The 19,479-nt window shown below is 35.2% G+C and overlaps 1 protein-coding gene and 2 non-coding genes across 3 annotated transcripts in view; 1 reads left to right on the forward strand and 2 right to left on the reverse strand.

Annotated features, from left to right (window-relative positions):
* The window catches only part of LOC122434655 (testis-expressed protein 11-like), a 76,240-nt gene that overhangs the window by 42,843 nt on the left and 13,918 nt on the right, over positions 1-19,479 (forward strand). Inside the window, exons 8-10 of the mRNA XM_043458272.1 lie at positions 611-760; positions 2,392-2,500; positions 3,453-3,573. Of these exons, the coding sequence (XP_043314207.1) occupies positions 611-760; positions 2,392-2,500; positions 3,453-3,573 (380 nt within the window). The remainder of the gene's footprint in view (positions 1-610; positions 761-2,391; positions 2,501-3,452; positions 3,574-19,479) is intronic.
* On the reverse strand, positions 1,659-1,728 carry LOC122436193. The gene has a single exon (XR_006267950.1). It is a non-coding gene; the product is annotated as a small nucleolar RNA U2-30 (small nucleolar RNA).
* LOC122436196 lies at positions 1,883-1,962 on the reverse strand. The gene has a single exon (XR_006267953.1). It is a non-coding gene; the product is annotated as a small nucleolar RNA U2-19 (small nucleolar RNA).

The raw sequence follows: 19,479 nt of genomic DNA on the forward strand, positions 1-19,479 counted from the left end.
ATAAAAATTCACTGTTTTAAGATTAAAAATTCACACATTTAAGATTAATGCACTTGTTTATCGTATATATGGTATACTTCAAAACTTTTGAAAATGGTCAGTCTAATAAGGGTGATTGGAAACCAACTCACATAGTATGATATATGCCACCTGATACAAGATTCTGCCCATGGTGATAACCAAGAAATAAATGTTATTGACTGACTAAGTGAAACAGTTTGGAAACTTTCGCTTACTTAGTTGAAAATAAAACTACAGTTGTTTTATATTGCACTGGATCTTCTGGTTAACTCAGTCATTAAAGTAAGGCAGGTAAATATTATATTTGAATTAGATAGCAGCAAGAGTTTTCCAGGCTATTTAGAAATATCATGGCAATAATTTCAGGAAATGTAGACAACTTTAGTGAATGCATTTCAGGGTGTGAAAGTATTGGTAAGTTTATAGATTTAAAAATGTAAAAGATGTATCTAAAGGAGCTGAGATAACCTCAAATTGTAAGTAGAATTAATTTTCCTCAATAGGAAAATCTCCCCAGAAGAGAGATTAGAATAGGAGGAAATAATGAAATGTAATCACAGAGAATGTTGCATTTTTGCCTCTTTCTTAGGGGACTTCTCAGGTGATCCATGCGAGACATTGCTTCTGCTGTATGAGTTTGAAGCGAGAGCCAAACTGAGTGACCCATTACTGGACCATTTCCTGGCACCAATGTGGGAACTACCTCATTTAGAAAGTAAAACATTTGAAACAATTGCAGGTAAGAGCTAAATTTGTTTTTGGAAGGCTGGTACCCATTTAAATCATACTACATTTTTCTTTCTTCTCTCTATTCTCTCGTTCATCCAGGTGGGAAGCAATATATCCCTATAGAACTTTGTTCTCCTTCTCTAATAGCATTCTTGAACTATTCTGTATTACAATCATTTGTGCATTTATCTTACTCTTTATATGAAATTATAAGCTCCTTAGAATCATGAGTAATAATTACTTGCTGTACTTATAAACCCTAGCAATGTGCATTGCTCACAATAGGTGCTTATATTTATTTTGTGTAGAATCAAATAATGTAACTACACAATAGGGATAGTAGCTCAAACTTAAGAAAGTTTTGCTCAGCTAGCTAGAAATAGATAATCAGCTGCTTCGCTAATCAAAGGTGATACAATCTTAGTTATTTATTAAAGTGTACAGAGAAATATTGGTGATATTTTTAACATAATTGCCAGCCTCAAATTTTTCGTTGGGCTATAAGTGGTATTTGGGGACTCAGCCTCTGTGGGGATATACTGCAAGACATGGCCTAATTATCTTCCCTTAATATCTTTCACCCTCCTCAGGAGCCTGTATATGGCTAATAAAGGTATTGGATAGCCCCAAATGTACAAGAGTCACATTTGCCTCTCCTTATTTTGCCAAGACAGAATTTCTAGGAACGTGGAGCTGGTGGTGTATACCTTATAGCCATGTGATGGTGACCACTACTCCTTGTATAATGGAACTCCAATTCTAGAGGCCTGGTGAATGCATCTAGAAGTTTTGAGAGTTTTATCTCCTATATGTACTCTTATGCCAAGGGTTTCCCATTTTTAATATTAGATAGAAACAGTATATTATAGTATAAATCTTGGGTGGTTTTTTTTTTTTTTCATTAATTCTGAGCTCAGATCAAGTGTAGACATCTTCATAGTTATAAAGGTCTATAGTAAAACCTTTTCATCATTGCTCAGAACTGATCAGCATTTCATATACACATACCCTCAGTCCACTCTCATTCACCCACCAGTAAGTTCTCAGTTATCCACTGTCACCATTACACATGTGTGCACGCACATACACACACACACACACCTTATTGTTTTAAAAACATTGTTCTTTTGCTTTTTGGAACTATAAAGATCATGCATCTGGTAAACTAAGAGGTTTTCTGATGCTCAGATTTGACTACTTTCATTATTGATCCACTTCAGTAAAAACAGATAGTGGAGAATATAAATGTGTTTTTGATTAGTACCTTTTTACTGATCTGCTTTCTGTTTTTTTCTTCATGTGCCCCTTCTTCACTTTGGCTCATAAGATTATTACTTCGCCTGTATGACTATGTGCTGAGGCACAGAAACAGTAGGTTCTCTATTGATGTTTACTGGAAAAATATATATATATACATATATAACCTAGTGACCCTACAATGTTACTCTGCCCAGAAAGTAGAAGTTATTTTCTGAAAGCCACCACAGATTCATCGTATTATGAAATTCATTTTTGGAGTTTTGTGTTTGTTTTTGTATCTGTTTCAGGTCAGTTTCATTAGAGAAACAAGTTGTAACATAGGATGAAAACTCAGTGGATGAGATTATGATGTTCACAATCTTTTTGCTTCCCTTCTTATAGCATTAGCAATGGAAATGCCTGCATGCTATCCTTCTATTGCTCTGAGGGCCTTGAAAAAGGCTTTGTTTTTCCACAGAAGGAAAGAATCAATTGATGTTTTGAGATACAGGTTAGTAAATATAATTCAACACAGAATCCTAGCTTTTTGATAGCCAAAAGTGCTATAATCAGTGTCCCATTTGTTATCAATCATACTCAACTGACGCAAAAGATGATTGGGGTACGCTTGTAACTCCTGGACTAAAAAGTCCTCAACCCTCAGAACAGCTCCATATTTAGAGTTGTATTACAGACCGAGGCAAGATGAAGGAATCTGGTTGTCCCAAAGGAGAAAAAGAAGGAGAAAATTACTACTTTTTGTGAGTCTTTATATATAATAAAATTATTGATTAAGTGTTGATACCTTTCTTTCAGTACTAAATATGCCAGTTGTACAGAAAAGTACAAAGATTAATATAACAAGCACCAATGTATCCACTGCTAAAATTTAACAGATACAAACATTTTGGCATATTTGCCTCATTTTTTTCTAAGCACCTTTCTTTAAGGACTAATAAGTGCTGTACATAATATAAAATAATATTAATTGGAGATTTTATGTTCTCTATTCCCAGACATGGGGGGAAAATAGATACTGTGTGATTTTTCTCTGGAAAACTTTATAACAGTCTTCCTTTTCTGAGACATGAGAGACAGTTCTCCTGGAATTATTCCCAGTTTAAATCCAATTCCCTTTCCCCATTTGAGGATGTAATGAGATACTTTAAAGTGCATGTATATTAAACCAGCTCATAAAATATAGTAAACAGACAAAACTCCTTAGTTCAGGAAACTGAAAAAAAAGTGAAAGACAGCCATAGGCATAATAAAATGAAGGATTGGTCAGCCCCTTTTATATCTTCAAAAATCTGTCGTTGAGCTTAGAGGCCAGATAAAATTGAAGGAAGAACAGACGTGTTTTGAAGCTCTTAGTCTGGGATGAGGTCCAGATTTTACTTATCTCAGCCATGAAGTCAATGATTTCTTTCCTTATGGGATGAGTTTTCTCTTTTGATTTTCAGCAAATGTATGCACAGCTTGGTTAACCTCTTAGTGCCAGATGGGGTGCCGAATACAGAACTCTGTCCCATGGAAGAAATTTGGGGCAGTTTTGAAGATGCTCTGATCTTTATTAGCCACACCGTAAGTCAAACAATGATATTAAACTTTAAGCTAATTTTAAAGAACTGAGTTGTCTTGTGTATTAGAAATTACATAGAATAATGCTTTTTGATATGAGTTTTATGGCGAATAAATTAGTTTTAAAATGTGGTTACATACTATAAAATTTCCCTGGGTTTGTGAAATGTAAATATTAACAGTTAAAAGTAGAAAATTTCTAATACAAGTGTACTATGGAATAGGTCAAAGTGTACCATCTGGCATTTTTAATTATTTTGTATTTTCAAATCTGGTAGAGTTGTTATTTCCTTGTGATGATATTAACTCTTTGGAAAAGTTTATTGTTATTCCTGCCACTTCTGAGACAGGTAATAGAGTAGAAGGAACACTGAAGACAACCTATATTTTAGTTCCTCCTCTGTTGATTTTCTCTTCAGTGCAGGTTTAATTCAATAATTTTCAAATTAGCTTTATTAAGATGTAATTTACATACCATAAAATTCACTTATTATTTGTGTATAATTCCGTGATTTTTAGTAAATTTATGGTTATGCAACTGTCACCATACTCCAGTTTTAGAGTATTTCCATTATCCACAGAAGTTTCCCATTGCCTGTTTGCAGTTAATCCCTGCTTCCATTTTCAGGTCCAGGGAACCACTCATCTGCTTTGTATCTCTATAGATTTTCTCTTTCTAATACTTCATATAAATGAGATCATACTTGTGACCTCTTGTATCTGGCTTCTTTCAATTTAGTTTACTGTTTTTGAGGTTCACCCATGCTGTAGCATGTATCAGCAATGAAAAGGAATGGCCTTTTTTTTTTTTGCTGAATAAATAGAATACTATTCATCAGTATGTCACATTTTGTTCACTAGTTGGTAAATACTTTATTTGTTTCCACTTTTTGACTATAACAAATAATGCTACTATGAACATTTGTGGATAAGTCTTTGTTTTCAAGGGTTTGTTTTCAATTCTCTTGAGTATGTGAATTAATGGGTTATATGGTAATGCTCTATATTTAACTTTTTGAGGAACTGCAATCTGTTTTCCAAAGTTGTTGATCAATTTTACGTTCCTACCAGCAGTGTATGAGGGTTCCAATTTCTTCACATCCTTATCAACACTTCTTATTGTCCATATTTTTTTATTATAGCCATCCTGCTGGGTATGTAATAGTAGCGCATTGTGGTTTTTATTTGAGCTTCCTTGGTAGCTAACACTGTTGATCTTTTTTTCATGTGCTTATTGACCATTTGTTCTTTGGAAAGATACCTATTCAAGTATTTTCCCATTTTAAAAATTGGATTCTCAGTGAGTTTTAAGAGTTCTTTATGTATTCTAGATACAGATCCTTTATAAAATATACTATTTGTAAGTATTATCTCCCAGTCTCTGGCTAGTCTTTTTAGTGGCATTATTTAAAAAGCAAATGTTCTGAAAAAAAATAAAAAGCAAATGTTCTGAATTTTGATGAAGCCCAATTTGTCATCTTTTCTTTTATGGGTCATATTTTTAGTCATAATAAGAAGTCTTTGCCTATTCCAAATTTACAAAGATTTTCTTCTATTTTTTTCTTGTAGCTTTTATACTCATTTCTTACATGTTGGTCTATGATTCATTTTGAGTTAATTTTTGCTTATGGTGTATGAGGTAAGGGTCTGAATGGTTTCTTATTTGTTTGTTTTTGCATAAGGTTATGCCTCCTCTGCTGTTTGACTTTAGTTTTCTCATGTAAAATGGAAATAATAACACTTTCTATTACTCCTACACTGAGGTTCTAAGGATCAACTGAAATAATATGTGTTGTGAACTTTAGCAGCTCATATACATGTAAGGTAGTATTGTTTTTGTAAGGGAGCTATAAAATATTAAGAAGGTTAAATGGCCTGCTTAAAGTCACACAAAAAGTCATTATTTGAGTCCATGTTAATATCCAAGGATCCTGACTTGCCCAACTGCTTCTTCATATTACAAATGTCTGCAAACCACAACAGATGGTGGAATAATATAGCAGGGTGACAACCTGGTACAAACTAGCATCGTTTTACAGAAACCCAGAATTCTGGAACTATGTAATTACGGCCAGTGTGAATTTAAGTTTAAAAAAAAACTTCAGCATTGAACATTTTGGAGATATGTACATCTTTTTTTTCCTCATCTTAACTTCCTTTTGGAAGAAGAAATAATTTAATTTCTAAGCCATGAGCCTCATCTGGACCTTCAGATGTGTTTGCCATAGTAACGAATACAAACTAAAATTAAATTGTACTATAAATTCAAATTGATCAATTTCCATAGTCTCTATATAAGGCCAGAACTGCTCTGAGCATTTTGGTTTTGCCACTTTTATTCTGTCTAATGTATTACTGTTCCATCTCTCTGACTCTTGAATTGCCTGTTAGGTTAATATTGCTGTAGTTTTTTGACCAGTCTCCCATCCGTAATTGTTAATTCTCTGAAACATGATGGAATAGTTAGCTTTTTATGCAGATATTTAATAACCCTCTATTTCCTTAAATAGTATATGTTGCTTTTTACTGTTTGTTTGAATGTGGTGTGCACCGCTTTTGTTTTAAATGCTTGGGAAAAAAATTTGCCCTTGTTTGACTTTTCTGATGACCAGTCACTCATTCATTATTTATTAAGCAGATAACCTTTATTAAGTATGTCCTTACAGTGGCAAAATGGCTGTTGCACAAACATAAAACCTCAGGCCCACAGTATCATGCTTTACATTTTACAGTGCATTCTTACATCCATTATTTCATTTGACCACCCCACCCCCAGTAATTTTGTGAAGCAGGCAATACTGGTATTATCCTTGATTTACAAATGAGAGAATTTTTAAGATTCAAAAATGTCAAGTTACCAATTTGCCTAAGTTTGTATGACTAGTGAATGAAAGAATTAGAACTGTTTGACCTCAATTTCAGAACTCTTTCCACCAGAACACGTCTTATTTATCTGCTCTTGCTAGGAATTTCAGTTCAAGTTGGTATTTAGTATACTTTGTGCCTAGCCCCATATCCTAAAGATTTTCTTCTCTTTTTTTAAGTTTTATGTTTTACATTTAAGTTCATAATACATTTCAAGTTAATTTTTGTATGAGTTGTGAGATTTAGGTTGAGGTTCATTTTCGCCCATGATATCCAGTTGCCCTAGCACCATTTGTTGACAAGCCTGTCTTTCCTCCATTAAATTGCTTTTGTACTTTTGGCAAAAATTGGTTGGATATACTTATGTGAGTCTGTTACTGGGTTCTTCATTTTCTCTATGTGTTAATCCTTCTGCTAGTACCACACAGTCCTGATTACTATAATGTCTTAAAAGCAAGTAGAGTGATTGCACCAACTTTATTGTTCTATTGCATAATTGTTATAAGCTGTCTAGTTCCATTGCCTTTCTATATTCATTTTAGAGTAATCTTCTCTAAATCTGCAAAAATTCCTCCTGGGATTTTGATAGGAGTTGCATTAAACTGTATTTGATTCCTAGGACTGCTATAACAAATTGCCACAAACTGGGTAACTTATAATAGGAGAAATTTATTCTCTCACAGTTCTGGAGGCTAGAAATCTGAAAATCAAGATGTCAGCAGGGTGTACTCTCTCCATAGGCTCTATGGGAAGCATCCTTCTTTGCCTCTTCCTGTCTTTTGGTGGTTGCTGTCAAACCTTGGCATTCCTTGGCTTATAAATTTATCACTCCAGTCTCTGTCACCACATGGCATTCTCCCCATCTGTCTGTCTTTCTCTTTTTCTCATAAGTGCACATCCATTACTGGATTAAGGGTTCACTCTACTTCAGTATGATCTCAACTTAATTACATCTGTAGTGACCCTATTTCCAAATATGGTCATATGATGAGGTACCAGGAAGGACATGAATTTGGAGGGGGAGCTACATCCAGCCTGGTACACTTATCTATCAAGAATTGACATCTTAAATTATATGTCAGTTTTTAAAAAGAATTGATGCCTTTATTATATTGAATCTTCCAACCCATGAACAGGATATGTCTCTTCATTTATTTAGATTTTTTATTTCTTTTATCAGCATTATATAATTTTCAACATACAAGTCCTGTATATGTGTTGTTAGATTTATTTATTTATTTTTGTGTGTGTGTGTTGTTAAATTTACATCTAAGTGTTGTGGTTTTTTTTTTTTTTTTTAAGTGATTGTAAATGGTGTCCATGTGTTAATTTCTAGTATGAAGAAATACAATTGATTTGAAGATTCCTTAGGATTTTCTGTGTAAACAACCATCTAATCTTCAGATAGGGACAGTTTTATTTCTTACTTTCCGATCAATATGCCGTCTCTTTCCCTTTCTTACCTTATTGCACAGACTAGAACTTTCAGCACCATGTTAGTAAGAGTGATGAAAGTGGATATTCTTGCCTTGTTCACTGTCTTAGGGAGAAAACATTCAGTGTTTCATCATTAAGTATAATGTTAGCCATAGGATTTTTGTAGAGGCTCTTGATCAAGTTGAGGAAGTTCTCCCTTATTCCTTTTTTTCTGAGTTTCATGAATAAGTATCAAATTTTGTCACATGCTTTTCATGTACCAATTGATATGAGCATGTGATTTTTCTTCTTTAAACTGTTGATATGAGGGGTTATATTGACTGATTTCAAATATTAAACCAGCCTTGCATCGTTGGAATAAACCCCACGTGGTCATAGTGTAAATTCTTTTTTATATATTGCTGAATTCTGTTTGCAAGCATATTGTTAAGGTTTTTTCCTATATTCACTAGGCATATTGTTTGGTAGTTTTTTTTCCCTGTACAGTCTTTGATTTTGATATCAGAGTAATACTAGATTCATAAAATTTCATATATTTGGAAAAGATTGTGTAGAATCTATGTCAGTCTTTTCTAAATGTTTAGTAGAATTCTTCAGTTTAGCTAGAGATTCTTTCCAAGAGTTTTAAAACTAAAAATTCCATTTCCTTAATAATTATAGAGCTGTTCACATTATCTATTTTATATTGGGTGATTTGTGGTAATTTATATTTTTCAGTGAAGTGACCTGTTTCTTCTAAGTTGTCAAATTTAGGTGTATAGACTTCTTTGCATTATTATTCCTTTATTATTCTTTTGGTGCGTGCAGCATCTGTAGTGGTATCTACTGTTTTGTTTCTGATGTTTATAATTTAAATCTTCCCTTTTTTCTCTGTCATTCTTGCCTAGAGTTAGTAAATTTTATTCACCTTTTCAAAGAACCATCTCCTCCAGTGATTTTCTCTACTGACTTTGTGTTTTCAGTCTCATTAATTTATGCTCTTATCTTTATTATTTATTTCCTTCTACTTGCTTTGCATTTAGTTTGCTCTTCTTTTCTAGCTTCTTGAGATGGGAATGTAAATTAATTTGAGATTTTTCTTCTTTTTTAATGTATGCATTTAGTGCTGTAAATTTCCCTCACCATACTACTTTAGCTGTAGTCCACAAATTTTGCTATATTGTATTTTCATTTACCTCAGTGTATTTTTTTTTATTTCCCTTGAGACTTCCTCTTTAATCCATAGATTACTTTGAAATGTATTGTTTAGTTTCTCAGTGTTTATAGATTTTCCTATTATCTTTGTTATTAAATTCTAGTTTTGTTCCACTGTGGTCAGAGAACACAACTTGTATAATTTCAGTTATTTAAAATTTTTCAGATTTTTATGGCCCTGGATATGATCTAACTTACCAAATGTTCCATGGGCACTTGAAAAGAATGTGTATTCTGCTGCTCTTGGGAAGAGTATTCTATAAATGTTGATTAGATCTCTCTGTTTAATGGTGTCGCCAAGTTCTTGTATATATTTCCTTATTTTCTGGCTAATTGTTCTATTATTTGTCGAGTAGACATGTTGAAATGTTCGACTATAACTGTGAAGTTGCCTAGCTCTTCTCAAGCTTAACTGGTTTTTGCTTCATGTATTTTGTGACTCTTATTAGATGCATACACATATATGATTGTTATATCTTCTTTGTGGATTTCACCTTTTATCATTGTATAATGTCCCTCTATATCATGAGTAATTTTCTTTGCTCTGAAATCTATAATAACTAATATTAATATTGCAACTCTTTCTATCCTTTGATTAATGTTCACATAATAGACCTATTTCCATCCTTTTACTTTCAGCCTTCCTATTTGAAGTAAATTTTTTGTAGATAGCATATAAACAACATGTTTCTTTCATCTACTTTGCCAATCTCTCTTTTATAATGTTCCCTTTTTTATTAAAAGTTTCAGGTATACAACATTATAATGCAACATTGGCATACACTACAAAGTGTGTACCCCAAAAAGCATAGTTACCATTTATCACCATACAGTTGGCTCCCTTGACTCCTTTTGCCCAATTCCCAGTACTCTTCCCCTCCGGTAACCACCAGTATAGTCTCTATATCTATGAATTTGTTTTGTTTTTATTTTTTAGATTCTATATATGAGTGAAATCATAGCATATTTTTTTTCTTAAGACTCACTTAACATAATATTCTCAATGCATGTTATCACAAATGGCAAGATGTATTTGGAATGCTACTCAGCCATAAAAAATAATAAATGCTGCAATGAATATGGGGGTACATATATTAATATCATTTTGAATTATTGTTTCATATTGTTGGGATAAATTCCCAAAGTGGAATAGTTGTATGACATGGTAGACCTATTCTAAAGTTTTAAAATAATCTTCATACTGTTTTCCATAATAACTGCACATTCCAACCAACAGTGCACAAAGATTGTGTTTTCTCCATGTGCTCTCCAACACTTGTTGTCTTTTTGATAATAGCCATTTTAATAGATATGAGGTAGTATCTCATTGTGATTCTGACTTTCACTTCTCTAATAATGATGTTGAGCATCATTGCATGTGCCTCTTGCACATCTGTATGTATCCTTTAGAAAAATGTCTACTCAGGTCTTCTGCCCATTTTTTTTATTTTGTTTCCTCTGCCCATTTTTAAATCAATTGGTTTTTTTTTTTTTTTTTGAGTTGTATGAGTTCTTTATATATTTTGAATATTAACCCTTTAACAGAGATATGATTTATAAATATCTTCCCCAATTCAGTAGGTTGCTTTTGTGATTTGATGATGATTTCCTTTACTGTTAAGAAGCTTTTTAGGTTGATGTAGTCCCATTTGTTTGTCTTTTTTTTTTTTTTTTCTTTTTATTAGTTGGAGGCTAATTACTTCACAACATTTCAGTGGGTTTTGTCATACATTGATATGAATCAGCCATAGAGTTCCACGTATTCCCCATCCCGATCCCCCCTCCCACCTCCTCTCCACCCGATTCCTCTGGGTCTTCCCAGTGCACAGGCCGAGCACTTGTCTCATTGCATCCCACCTGGGCTGGTGATCTGTTTCACCATAGATAGTATACATGCTGTTCTTTTGAAATATCCCACCCTCACATTCTCCCTCAGAGTTCAAAAGTCTGTTCTGTATTTCTGTGTCTCTTTTTCTGTTTTGCATATAGGGTTATCGTTACCATCTTTCTAAATTCCATATATATGTGTTCGTATGCTGTAATGTTCTTTATCTTTCTGGCTTACTTCACTCTGTATAAGGGGCTCCCGTTTCATCCATCTCATTAGGACTGATTCAAATGAATTCTTTTAAACGGCTGAGTAATATTCCATGGTGTATATGTACCACAGCTTCCTTATCCATTCATCTGCTGATGGGCATCTAGGTTGCTTCCATGTCCTGGCTATTATAAACAGTGCTGTGATGAACATTGGGGTGCATGTGTCTCTTTCAGATCTGGTTTCCTCAGTGTGTATGCCCAGAAGTGGGACTGCTGGGTCATATGGCAGTTCTATTTCCAGTTTTTTAAGAAATCTCCACACTGTTTTCCATAGCGGCTGTACTAGTTTGCATTCCCCACCAACAGTGTAAGAGGGTTCCCTTTTCTCCACACCTTCTCCAGCATTTATTGCTTGTAGACTTTTGGATAGCAGCCATCCTGACTGGCGTGTAATGGTACCTCATTGTGGTTTTGATTTGCATTTCTCTGATAATGAGTGATGTTGAGCATCTTTTCATGTGTTTGTTAGCCATCTGTATGTCTTCTTTGGAGAAATGTCTGTTAGTTCTTTGGCCCATTTTTTGATTGGGTCATTTATTTTTCTGGAATTGAGCTGCAGGAGTTGCTTGTATATTTTTGAGATTTATCCTTTGTCTGTTTCTTCATTTGCTATTATTTTCTCCCAATCTGAGGGCTGTCTTTTCACCTTGCTTATAGTTTTTTTGTAGTGCAAAAGCTTTTAAGTTTCATTAGTCCCATTTGTTTAGTTTTGCTTTTATTTCCAATATTCTGGGAGGTGGGTCATAGAGGATCTTGCGGTGATTTATGTCGGAGAGTGTTTTGCCTATGTTCTCCTCTAGGAGTTTTATAGTTTCTGGTCTTACATTTAGATCTTTAATCCATTTTGAGTTTATTTTTGTGTATGGTGTTAGAAAGTGTTCTAGTTTCATTCTTTTACAAGTGGTTGACCAGTTTTCCCAGCACCACTTGTTAAAGAGGTTGTCTTTTTTCCATTGTATATCCTTGCCTCCTTTGTCAAAGATAAGGTGTCCATAGGTTCGTGGATTTATCTCTGGGCTTTCTATTCTGTTCCATTGATCTATATTTCTGTCTTTGTGCCAATACCATACTGTCTTGATGACTGTGGCTTTGTAGTAGAGTCTGAAGTCAGGCAGGTTGATTCCTCCAGTTTGTTTGTCTTTTGTTTTCCTTGTCTTTGGAGACTGATCCACAAAAATATCACTAAGACTGGTATTAGTTTAACACCTATGCTTTCTTCTAGGACTTTTATGGTTTCAGGTCTTACACTCAAGTCTTTAATCCATTTTGAGTTCATTTTTGTGTATGGTGTAAGATAGTGGTCTAGTTTCACTCTATTGCATGTGGCTGTCCAGTATTCTCAATGCCACTTATTGAAAAGACTGTCCTTTCTCCATTTTTTGCTCCTTTGTTGTAAATTAATTGTCTATGGTGGTTTGGTGGTTTAGTCGCTAAGTTGTATCTGACTCTTGCGACCCCATGAACTGTAACCCGCCAAGCTCCTCTGTCCATTGATTTTCCAGGCAAGAATGCTGGAGTGGATTGCCATTTCCTTCTCCAGGGGATCTTCCCAACCCAGGAATCGAACCCGGGTCTCCTGCATTGCAGGCAGATTCTTTACCGACTGAACTATGAGGGAAGCCCAAATTGTCTATATCAGTGAATTATTACTGGGCTGTCAAATCTGTTGCATTGATCTGTGTGTCTTCTTGTTCCAGGACCATCCTATTTAATTATTACCACTTTATTGTATACTTTGAAATCAGGAAGTGGTATACCTCCAGCTTTGTTCTTCTTTCTCAAGATTGTTTTGGCTGTTCAGGATTGTTTTGTGGTTCCATACAAATTTTAAAATTTTTTCCAGTTGTGTGAAATGTGCCATTAGAATTTTGATAGGGACTGCATTGAATCTGAAGATTGCTTGGGTGTTATGGACATTTTAACAATATTAATTCTTCCAATCTATGAGCATGGATTTGCTTATCTTCAGTTTCTTTCATTAGGATCTTATACTTTTCAGGGTACAGTTCTTTCACTTCCTTGGTTAAATTTATTTGTAGGTATCTTACTCTTTTTGATGCAATTGTATATAGGATTGTTTCCTTAATTTCTCTTTCTGATAGTTTATTATTAGTGTATAGAAATACCACAGATTTCTATATATTAATTTTTTATCCTGTAACTTTACTGAATTCATTTATTAGCTCCAACAGTTTTTTGATGCAATTTTTAGGGTTTTCTATATATATAGTATCATGTGATCTGCAAATCATGGGTTTTACTTCTTTCTTTCTGATTTGGATGAATTTTATTTCTTTTTCTTGCCTAGTTGCTCTGGATAAGACATCCAAAACTATGTTGTATAAAAGAGGTGAGAGTGGACATCCTTATTTTGTTTCTGATCTTTGAGGAGAAGCTTTTAGCTTTTTGCTATTGAGTATGATGTTAGTTGTGGTTTTTTCATCAGTTCAGTTCAGTTGCTGAGTCGTGTCTGACTCTTTGTGACCACATGGACTGCAGCATGCCAGGCCTCCCTGTCCATCACAAACTCCCGGAGTTGACTCAAACTCATGTCCATTGAGTCGGTGATACCATCCAACCATCTCATCCTCTGTCATCCCCTTCTTCTCCCACCTTCAATCTTTCCCAGCATCAGGGTCTTTTCAAATGAGTCAGCTCTTCGCATCAGGTGGCCAAAGTATTGGAATTTCAGCTTCAGTGTCAGTCCTTCCAATGAACACCCAGAACTGATCTCCTTTAGAATGGACTGGTTGGATCTCCTTGCAGTCCAAGGGACTCTCAAGAGTCTTCTCCAACACCACACTTCAAAAGCATCAATTCTTCAGTGCTCAGCTTTCTTTAAGGTCCAACTCTCACATCCATACATGACTACTGGAAAAACCATAGCCTTGACTAGACGGACCTTTGTTGACAAGGTAATGTCTCTGCTTTTTAATATGCTATCTAGGTTGGTCATAACTTTCCTTCCAAGGAGTAAGCGTCTTTTAATTTCATGGCTGCAATCACCATCTTCAGTGATTTTGATGGGCTCAATAAAGGACAGAAATGGTATGGACCTAACAGAAGCAGAAGATATGAAGAGGAGGTGGCAAGAATACACAGGAAGAACTGTACAAAAAAGATCTTCACAACCCAGATACTCATGATGGTGTGATCACTCACCTAGAACCAGACATCCTGGAATGTGAAGTCAAGTGGGCCTTAGGAAGCATTGCTACTAACAAAGCTAGTGGAGGTGATGGAATTCCAGTTGAGCGATTTCAAATCCTAAAAGATGATTCTGTGAATTTGCTGTGCCAGCAAATTTGGAAAACTCAGCAGTGGCCACAGGACTGAAAAAAGTCAGTTTTCATTCCAATCCCTAAGAAAGGCAATGCCAAAGAATGCTCAAACTACCACACAATTGCACTCATCTCACACGCTAGCAAAGTAATACTCAAAATTTTCCAAGCCAGGGTTCAACAATACGTGAACCGAGAACTTCCAGATGTTCAAGCTGGTTTTAGAAAAGGCAGAGGAACCAGAGATCAAATTGCCAACATTTGCTGGATCATCGAAAAAGCAAGAGGGTGTCAGAAAAACATCTGTTTCTGCTTTATTGACTATGCCAAAGCCCTTGACTGTGTGGATCACAATAAACTGTGGAAAATTTTGAAAAAGATGGGAATACCAGACCACCTGACCTGCCTCTTGAGAAATCTGTATGCAGGTCAGGAAGCAACAATTAGAACTAGACATGGAACAACAGACTGGCTCCAAATAGGGAAAGGAGTATGTCAAGGCTGTATATTGTCACCCTGCTTATTTAACTTATATGCAAAGTGCATCATGAGAAACGCTGGGCTGGATGAAGCACAAGCTGGAATCAAGATTGCTGGGAGAAATATCAATAACCTCAGATATGCAGATGACACCACCCTTATGGCAGAAAACGAAGAAGAACTAAAGAGCCTCTTGATGAAAGTGAAAGAGGAGAGTGAAAAAGTTGGCTTAAAATTCAGCATTCAGAAAACTAAGATCATGGTTTTGTCATATATGTCTTTTATTATGTTGAGTCACATTCCCTTGCTACCCACTTTTTTGAGCTTTCATCATAAGTGGATGTTGAATTTGATCAAATGCTTTTTCTGTATCTACTGAGATGATGATACAATTTTTATCCTTCATTTTGTTATATGGTATATCATATTTATTGATTTGCAGGTGTTGAACCATCTTTGCATCCCTGGAATAAATCCCACTTAACCATGGTGTATGATTCTTTTAATGAATTGTTGACTTTGGTTTGCTACTGTTTTGTTGAGAATTTTTGCGTCTGTGTTCATCAGCAATATTAACTTGTAATTTTCTTTTCTTGTGGTGTTCTTGTTTGGTTTCGGTATCAGGGTAATGCTGGCCTCATAAAATGTATTTGAAAATGTTCCCTCTTCTTTAATTTTTTGGCAGAGTTTGAGAAGGATAGGTAGTAAATCTTTAATTTTTGGAAGCATTTACCAGGGAAGCCATTCCATCCTGAACTTTCGTTTTTTGGGAGGTATTTGATTACTGATCTGATCTCCTTTACTAGTAATTGGTCTATTCAGGTTTTCTATTTCTTCATGATTCAGTCTTGGTAGGTTGTATGCTTCTAGGAATTGGCCCATTACTTCTAGATTGTCCAATTTGTTGACTTATAATTTTTCATATTATTCTCTTATGATCCTTTGTATTTCAGTAGTATCAATTATAACTTTTACTCTTTCATTTCTGATTTTATCTATTTGAGCCCTCTTTTTTTTTTTGGTTAGTCTAAACTAAAGACTTGTCAATTTTGTCTTCTCAAAGAACCAGCTCTTGGGTGTGTTGATCTTTTCTATTATCTTTTTAGTCTTTACTTCATTTATTTCTGCTCTGATCTTTATTATTTCCTTCTTTCCACTAGTTTTGGTTTTCATTTGTTCTTTTTTCTCTGGTTTCTTTACATGTAAATTTAGTTTGTTTATTTGAGATTTTTCTTGTTTCTTGAGGTAGACCTGCATTGCTATGAACCTCTTTCTTGGAACAACTTTTGCTCTATCCTATAGGTTTTGGTATGTGATATTTATGTTTGGTTTGGTTTTTGGTTTTTTTTTTTGGTATATTTTGACTTCTCTTTTGATTTCTTCAAAGGCCAGTTGGTTTTTCAGTAGCATGTTGTTTTATATCCATATCTTTGTGGTTTTTCTGGTTTTCTTCTTGTAATTGATCTTGAGTTTTTTATGGTCAGAATGGAGAAGGAAATGCAACCCACTCCAGTATTCTTGCCTAGTGGGCTGCTGTCCATGGGGTCGCACAGAGTCAGACATGACTGAAGCGACTTAGCATGCATGCATGCATTGGAGAAGGAAATGGCAACCCACTCCAGTATTCTTGCCTGGAAAATCCCAGGGACAGAGGAGCCCAGTGGGCTGCCATCTGTGTGGTTGCACAGAGTCAGATATGACTGAAGCGACTTAGCAGCAGCAGCAACATGGTCAGAATAGATACTTGATATGATTACAGTCTTCTTAAATTTATTGAGACTTGTTTTATGGCCTAATATGTGATCTATCCTGGAGAATGTTGCATGTGCACTTGAGAAGACTATTCTGCTGCTTTTGGATGGAGTGTTTTATGTCTATTAAGTCCATTGGACTAAAGTGTCATTAAGGCCAATATTTTCTCATTGATTTTCTGTCTGGATGATCCATCCCTTGCTGTAAGTGAGGTGTTAAAATCCTCTACTATTATTGGATTGTTTTCAGTTTCTCCCTTTAGGTTCATTAATATTTGATTTACATATTTTGGTGCGTCTGTTTTAGGTGTGCATATATTTATAATGCTTTATATCTTTCTGAACTGACCTCTTTATCATTATGTAGTGTCCTTGTTTTTCTTTTATTATAGTTTTTATTTTGAAGTTTGTTTTGTCTGATTTGAGTATAGCTACACTACCTTTCTTTGGTTTCTTTTGCATGGAATATCTTTTTCCATCCCTCCACACTGCCTGTGTATGTCCTTAGTTCTGAAGTGAATCTCTTGTAGATAGCATGTAGATAGTTCCTGTTTTTCAATCCATTCAGCCACTCTGTGTATTTTATTGTGAGTGTTTCACATGTACCTTTAAAGTAATTATTTTTAGGTATGTACTTACTGCTATTTTGTTAATTATTTCCTATTTCTTTTTGTAGTTTCTCTCTCTCCCTTTCTTCTTCTCTTTCTCTCTTCCCTTGTGCTTTAGTGGCTTTCTTTAATGTTTCTTTTGAGTGTTTCCTATAATTTTTTTCTTCGTGGTTACCATGAGGTTCATATATAACAGCCTGTGTATATACCAGGTTTTGTAAGTTGATAGTAAATTAACATTAAACTCATTCCAAAGCTTTTCATTTTTGCTCCATCCTTTACAAGTTTTATATTTCTGATGGCACCTTTTATGTATTTTCATTTTATGCATCCCTTAACTAAGTACTGTAATTATAGTTAATTTTACTGCTTTTGTCTTTTAACCTTCATATTTTCTTCATAAGTGATTGATCTACTACTTTTACTATACATTTACCTTTTTCCAGTAAGTGTTACTTTTATATGTTTTCTTATTATCAATTACTGCCTTTTTTAGCTTAGAGAAATTTCTTTAACATTTCTTGTGAGGCATTCTTAGTGATGATGAATTCCTAAAAGAGTTAAAGCTTTTGCTTATCTGCATATCTCTTAATGACTCCCTCAATTCTGAGTGATAACCTTGCTGGGTAGAAAATTCATGGTTGAAAATTTTTTCCTTGTGGCACTTTCAATATGTCTTGCCACTTCCTTCTGACTTGTAAATTATCTGCTGAAATATCTGCTGATAGTCTTATGTGGTTTCCCTTGAACATAATAAGTTGTTTTTCCTCTTGCTGCTTATAAGATTCTCTCTTATAAAAAGTTATCCTTAATTTTACCATTTTAATTATACTGTGTCTTGGCATGGTTTTCTTTGGGTTCATCTTATTTGTAACTCTCTGGGTTTTCTGGACCTAGATGTCTGTTTCCTCTCCCAGATGGGGGTTGTTTTCAGCCATTGTTTCTTCAAGTAATTTTTCTGGTCCTTCTTCTCTCTCTTCTCCTTCTGGGACCCCTTTAATGTGACTAATAATATTCTTGATGTTATCCAAGAGGTCCCTTAAAATATCTTTACTTTTTTTTTTTAATTCATTTTTTAAATTCATTTTTCATTTTGTTGCTCTAAGTGATTTCCATTACTTTACCTTCCAGCTCACTAATTTGCTGTTAAACCCCTGAAGTGCATTTTTAGCTCAGTTATAACTTCTGTTTGGTTCTTTCTTATTTTCTTCTCTATTTCCTTATATTTTCTTCTCTATTATTCTCCTGAGTTTGGTGAGAATCTTTGTGACTATTACTTTGATCACTTTATTAGGTATATTGTTTATGTTCTTTTCATTAAAATCTTTTTCTGGGGATTTGGTCTTTGGCTTGGAACGTATTCTTCTGTATCCTCATTTTGTCTGACTCTATGCTTATCCACATATATTAGGCAAAATAGCTCCCTCTCCTGGTCTTGAATGAGAGTTCTTGTGTAATAGATGGATCTATGGAGCCTGGAAACACATTCTTCCCTGGACTCAGAGCCAAGCACTAAAGAGATGTCCCTTATGTGGGTTCTTGTGGGGCCACAGCTGCTAATGGGGAGAGTGAGGCAGAGTGTGTGTGCTTATCCCCTCAGTTGTAGCACAGCTATTGCATGGAAGGTTGAAGATGGGGTACATGCTGACCTGGTTGAAAAACAGTTGTTGTATGGGGGATGGGCTCAGGGTGCTCCCCTAGCCCAGTTGTGGTAAGATTGCTGTGCAGGTGGAGAGCACAGGATAACTGCCTGATCTCATTGCATTGCAACTGCTGCACTCAGGAGGGTGGGGGGTAGTGCTCTCACCCAGTCCAGGTATAGTACAGCTGTTGTGTGAGGTAGGCAAGTGCTCAGGGTGCTCACCCAGCCCGGTTGTTGTGTAGGGTGTACAGAGCATGTACAATTGTGTAACCAGGCTAGAGAGCGGACACAAAAAATGGCACCTACCAGCTCAGTCAGCAGCAGTTTAGGATATGATTGCAAAAACGGTGACAGCCAATGCTTCTGTCCCTAGAGAAAGTCTCAGGAAGTTCCTGCCTCCCCAGTAGCTGCTGTAAGATCAGTAAGTAGGTCTCCCTTACTTTAGGTGCTTTTCAAACTTGCTTTTCCTCTGGATCTCAGTGTGAATGGGATTGTCTATGAACCATTTAAGTGCAGGTTCTTCATTCCCTATAGTTCTTCAATTCTCCTGG

The sequence above is a fragment of the Cervus canadensis genome, chromosome X (assembly GCF_019320065.1).
Source record: "Cervus canadensis isolate Bull #8, Minnesota chromosome X, ASM1932006v1, whole genome shotgun sequence".
Lineage (NCBI taxonomy): Eukaryota > Metazoa > Chordata > Mammalia > Artiodactyla > Cervidae > Cervus > Cervus canadensis.